Source organism: Asparagus officinalis, chromosome 8 (assembly GCF_001876935.1).
Source record: "Asparagus officinalis chromosome 8, Aspof.V1, whole genome shotgun sequence".
Taxonomy (NCBI): Eukaryota; Viridiplantae; Streptophyta; class Magnoliopsida; order Asparagales; family Asparagaceae; genus Asparagus; species Asparagus officinalis.
Window position 1 is genome coordinate 106,621,705 of NC_033801.1, and position 5,679 is coordinate 106,627,383.

The window sequence follows — 5,679 nt, forward strand, 5'->3', positions numbered from 1 at the left end:
TGCTTCTTCTCTTTGATATCTACAATGACGGAAAACAAATTATTAAAATAAAAAAACAGCACATAATATCTCAAAATTTTATTTCAAATCTACCTTATGCAACTCTTAGTCCTCTCCTCATCTTCCCACACAAAATCTCTAGCTTCTTCAATGCTCTTCCTCCCTCCATCCATTTCAAAATGCCTCAAACTCTTTGATATCTCCTCTTCCTCCTCTTCTCTTGAGCTCCATTTTGAAGGTACTGAATCAAACTGAGCCCCGAGATCGAGCTTCGCAAAATGGCAATCCTTGTCCTAAGCTGTTGGCCTTTTCTCCCTTGTATTTTAGAGCTGGCTATTGCAAGGGAAACAACCACAAGATCTACTGTTATTGAAATGAGATTTTCTCTGGCTTCTCATCTTCTGAGCTTGTTCACATGCTTTTATTATCTGCTGAGAATGCTGCAGTTGTGCTGATGCCCTCCACTCCTCTGCTCTTCTGTTCACAACTGCCATTCTTTTCATCAGCTTTTCGTCCTAAGCTGTTGGCCTTTTCTCCCTTGTATTTTAGAGCTGGCTATTGCAAGGGAAACAACCACAAGATCTACTGTTATTGAAATGAGATTTTCTCTGGCTTCTCATCTTCTGAGCTTGTTCACATGCTTTTATTATCTGCTGAGAATGCTGCAGTTGTGCTGATGCCCTCCACTCCTCTGCTCTTCTGTTCACAACTGCCATTCTTTTCATCAGCTTTTCCTCTAAATCTGATCTCATCTTTTGTATCTTTACCTGCAAACAAATTTAAGCATTCATAAAGCATTCTGTTGAAATTGGCCTTTTCTTGTTGTAGTATTTCATGGTCAAAACAGTCAAAGTGTCACGTCACTCGTCATAGTATGGGGAAGAAATATATAAATTTGAACTTAAGGGAGTGTTTGGAGGATAAAAGTAAGTTTTTAAAGGAATTGTGATATTTCAAACTTTTAACAGATTCAATCACTTTCTCATACTTAGGGTGGGCCTAACATTTCCCATAAAATCTTGAGAATTTCATAGAATCAGAATCAGACAGCCCAGTAGGTTTGTTTGGTTCGCATTGTAAAAGGATAAAACTGGTTTTCATGTTTGCCACATCAGCTTTGGAAATCTCAAGCGAAAAGGTTTACATATCCTATGGTTGGTTTGTTTGATGATTTATATAAAAGATGTCTTAAAAATCTCATTCCCGTTCTATTATTATTATTTTTCTTCCATTAAACCTATTTCAGCTCTAAAACCTCTTAAATGGGTTTCAAGTCATGCGGTAAGTCTCATGCGTTTATGGTAAACAAACCAAACAACTGGAGTTAAAACCGAAAAGTTTATCTTCTTAAATTCTATGACTGGCAATCACATGGCTTAAGACGTTGAACTTATAAAATGTTGGTAATGTGGGTTGAGGGATAAAACTACCAACATCTCTTTATTAACTGGACAGGTGGGATTATAAAACAAAAAATACCGACCTAGCACAATCATGAACGGCATTTTTCACAAGTGTAAAAGAGAATGAGAAATCGTGTCAGTATTTTTTCTCAGCCTCTCCATTTCTCAAATTTACAGCTTAAATCTTCTTTAAAATGGTTGTATTCACAAATACTTATAGAAACTTGAGTCGTTTTGTAACTTCATTAGCTATTTACACTCAGCTATGTCGATTGCCCCGTAGTGTGCCACATTAGGGGTATGGAACCTGCTTGTAAGTTTCTCTACACAAACATATACAGATATATCGGGGCAAAAATAATTGGACAGTATCAAAACAAAACAAAAAAGGATCTCAAGCATCAGTTTGAATCTTTAAACTGTTAGTTTAATTATAGCTTACAGTGCAAACTTTTGTCTCCTAATTGGAATTTGTTGCACTTCATACAACAATCTGGCCAAAGATGAATATTTTAAGAGAAACCAACCCTGAATTGAATTGTTGTTTTTAATAAGCATGATACACGGTAAATCTTAATTCTTGTTGCCCTTTTCACTATCCAGCTTTAGTGCGTGAATGTGGTCCAATGGAAAAGAAAGAAAATTTTGAATATCAAATTTATCCAATGACTATGAATTTAGTGGGATTCTATTCTTTTGATACACTACTTAGTACTAATTGAAACCTCTCAAAGTCATAATTTAGTTAAGAAATCGAATAATTGATAAGTAAGATAACAAGATCAACAAATAACATTAAATTACTATTATTACCTCAAGCTTCCTAGATTGTGCTTCCGCTTTTGCTTTCTGAAGCTTCATCCAAGCTTGAATCCTTGCTTCTTCTCTTTGATATCTACAATGACGGAAAACAAATTATTAAAATAAAAAAACAGCACATAATATCTCAAAATTTTATTTCAAATCTACCTTATGCAACTCTTAGTCCTCTCCTCATCTTCCCACACAAAATCTCTAGCTTCTTCAATGCTCTTCCTCCCTCCATCCATTTCAAAATGCCTCAAACTCTTTGATATCTCCTCTTCCTCCTCTTCTCTTGAGCTCCATTTTGAAGGTACTGAATCAAACTGAGCCCCGAGATCGAGCTTCGCAAAATGGCAATCCTTGAGCTCAGAGATGTCAATGCAATTTCCAGAAGCCATTAGAGGTCCAGACCTATTAGCTGGAGTATTATGCCTTGCTGGAGACAAGCTCTTGATTGGAGTATTGAATCTTGTAGTTGTTGAGCTATTAAGAGGAGTCATTTCAGTGCCAATATCTCTATGATGAACCTCAGTAGCTCCTCCTGTGTCAGCATTTTTCACTGGCTCACACATTGAGTTGCTGAACAAAAATCCTTCTTTTGTGGGTTCCAAGTTGTCTGTAAATTTATCTGCAATGAAAATTTTCAAATGGGCATCTCAAAATTGGAAAGAATTGAACGTTGTGGCTAAATTAGACTAACCTTTAAGAAATACTTCCGATGGGTCTCCACAGAGAGCTGAGGTCTTTTGAGACATCACATTAACCCTCATTTTCTCTTCAAAGTTCTCATCTTTCTGGTGGAATCCACTGTTTTGTCTTGAGAACTTTGATGTGTCTGAGGATTTCTTCACATGGGCAGGAGATTCATGGCAAGAACTGCTCATAAGCCATTTCTCCGCATTTTCCCATTTTGAAGGAATGCTCTTTTTTGAGTGACTTCTAATGCTGAAGTTGAAGATTGGCCTCCCAGGGGTTGAGGGGGTTTCAATCCTTCTCTGCACTGAGCTCTTTCTACTCTCAGATGAGGAGCTGTCATTGCTGCTGCTGCTGCTGCTCATTGGGAATGACCTCACATAATCTGAGGTCTCCTTGAGATTGAGCTTACAGAGTGAATCAGGGAAGTTATCTTCAAATGGGTTTTCTTTGTCTGTAGCAAATGGTGATTCCTGAGAAAAATCATCAAGGAAAATTGATGTTAGTATAGAAATGTGGGTATTGGAAGAGAAAAAGGAGAGATTTTTACCCTTTTGTTTTTCTCACTTGCTTTGCTTACTTGAAACATCTTTGAATGTCGATGAAATTGTAGCAAAAAAGGCTTTGCTTTTACAAGAGGAGCACTCCCCTGTTTATGAGTGAATAATTTGAATTCTTAGAGAAGGGTTTGCTTTGATCCACTGGTATGTGTTTCGGTCTGCAACAATTTTCTATTTTTATTTCATTTCTTCTGTCTTACTGGTTGCTGCATTCCATGCTACTTCTATGATTAGTTTCCGGGTGTAGCTTAAAATAATGAACGACTTCCCATAAAAGTTTATTAAAGAAAAAAAAAGTAATGCAGGTGTTGAACTCATCCAACAAGCATAGGTTTTTTAGGGTGAAATGCTAATTAAAGATTCGTGTGGATACCATATTATTTTTTTGTTGTGTTTTTGTTAAAAAAACATTATAGTGTTGTGTTTTTTACTTAGACCATCTCCAACCCATTGCATCAAAATAGTGCAAATTTTGCATCAAAATGGGGCAAAAATCACATCAAACAGTAATACATCTCCAACCCATTGTATCATTTTTTGCACCAAAAAAGAATATTCTCAGTATATTCTCAGTTTATTCCCTTTTATCTACTTTTATATTAATTAAGAGGTAAAAAAATATTAAAAAAATTTAAAAAAGTGAACAGTAATACCGCGGATGAACAGTGTGACGTCATATTTGGCGTCGCACTGTTCATCTGCACCAAAATGCCGCAGCAAATGCGACATGATTGGAGCATGAACAGTTCAACGCAGCGGCATTTTACCGCTGCGTTGGAGATGCCCTTAAAGTATTTACTATATTGAATGTTTTTATCAACACTAGTTTGATCCCGTTACAACATTAGTATTAAATTATTAATATATTGTATATTAAGTATAATAAAATATATAATATTTAGTTTACATTATTATAGTATTTATAATATTAAATATAATACGATCTAATATTGTATAATGTATTAGGGAAAAGTGAATCTAAGGTGACACCCTAGGCTCCCACCTAAGGACGCGGTCTAGAATCACATCATTTCCTAAATTTTTTTTACGATCCACTCCGTTGAACTTGATTTACACGTTCTTAAACCCAAACACACCAATTTTGGGGTGAACCCGTTGTGTTTTGACCATTCGTTGAGCCGATCATTTCCTTTTTTTTTTGCGATCCGCTCCGTTAAACTTGATCTACACGTTCTTAAACCCAAACACACTAATTTTCCGGTGAACCCGTCGTGTTTTGACCCTTTATCCACTCGCTACAATTTTAACGGTTTTGAATGAATAGAACTTTTTACACGGCTTAACGAATGGTCAAAACACAATGGGTTCACCCCAAAATTTGTGTGTTTGGGTTTAAGAACGTGTAGATCAAGTTCAACGGAGCGGATCGTAAAAAAAATTTAGGAAATGATGTGATTCTAGGCCGCGTCCTTAGGTGAGAGCCTAGGGTGTCACCTTAGATTTACTTTTCCCAATGTATTATTATATTATATTATACTTTATTATGTTATATTCTATTATAATTATTACATATTATTTTTAAATAATAATATATTTAATTATCAATTTGTTGTTGTTATATGTTATATAATATTTTTTAAATAATAATATTTTATTATTAGTTTAATATTATACTATTATTAATATAATATAATATTATTAATAATGTTAATATTATGTTATTACTAGTATATCATTAAAAAATTAATATATATAATATTATTATTTCATTATTATTTTATTATTAAACATGTTACTATTATATAATATTTTACAATTGTTAATTTGTTATTGTTTATTTATTAGAAAATTAATAATATCATAATCACTATAATATGGTATAGTATATTATTATATCATTATTACGTTATTATTTAGTATTCATAGCTTTTTAATTATTTTTTATTAGTTTATTTATATTTTATTATTATTTATTATTATATACTACATTATCAACATATTAAATACTAATATTTAATATGTTATCATATTATCATATAAGATATTTTAATTATAAGATGTTTTAAGTATTATATTTTTATAGTATTTAATAAATATTACTGATATATTAGACTAACTATAATATAGTATAATATAATAAACATATCAATAATAACTATATATCAATTATATTTAATATATTATGTTAGATATTATATTAACACATTCTCAAACTCAAAACGAAAACATCAAACTTAAATGCCTAAAAGGTGTTTTGA

General features: G+C 33.0%; 1 protein-coding gene across 3 annotated transcripts; it reads right to left on the reverse strand.

Annotated features, from left to right (window-relative positions):
- On the reverse strand, nucleotides 282-3,769 carry LOC109820256. 3 transcript variants are annotated; one of them, XM_020386382.1, is made up of 6 exons: nucleotides 3,451-3,769; nucleotides 2,908-3,373; nucleotides 2,373-2,835; nucleotides 2,217-2,298; nucleotides 690-767; nucleotides 282-467 (listed from the first exon to the last, which is right to left on the reverse strand). In XM_020386382.1, exons 1-6 carry the CDS (start codon nucleotides 3,487-3,489, stop codon nucleotides 324-326), a joined length of 1,272 nt encoding a protein of 423 aa, XP_020241971.1. In that variant the 5' UTR covers nucleotides 3,490-3,769; the 3' UTR covers nucleotides 282-323. The 3 variants fall into 3 exon arrangements, with proteins under 3 accessions (XP_020241971.1, XP_020241969.1, XP_020241972.1); XM_020386380.1 differs by lacking the exon at nucleotides 282-467 and having other exon boundaries at nucleotides 518-767; nucleotides 3,451-3,766; XM_020386383.1 differs by lacking the exon at nucleotides 282-467 and having other exon boundaries at nucleotides 518-767; nucleotides 3,468-3,765.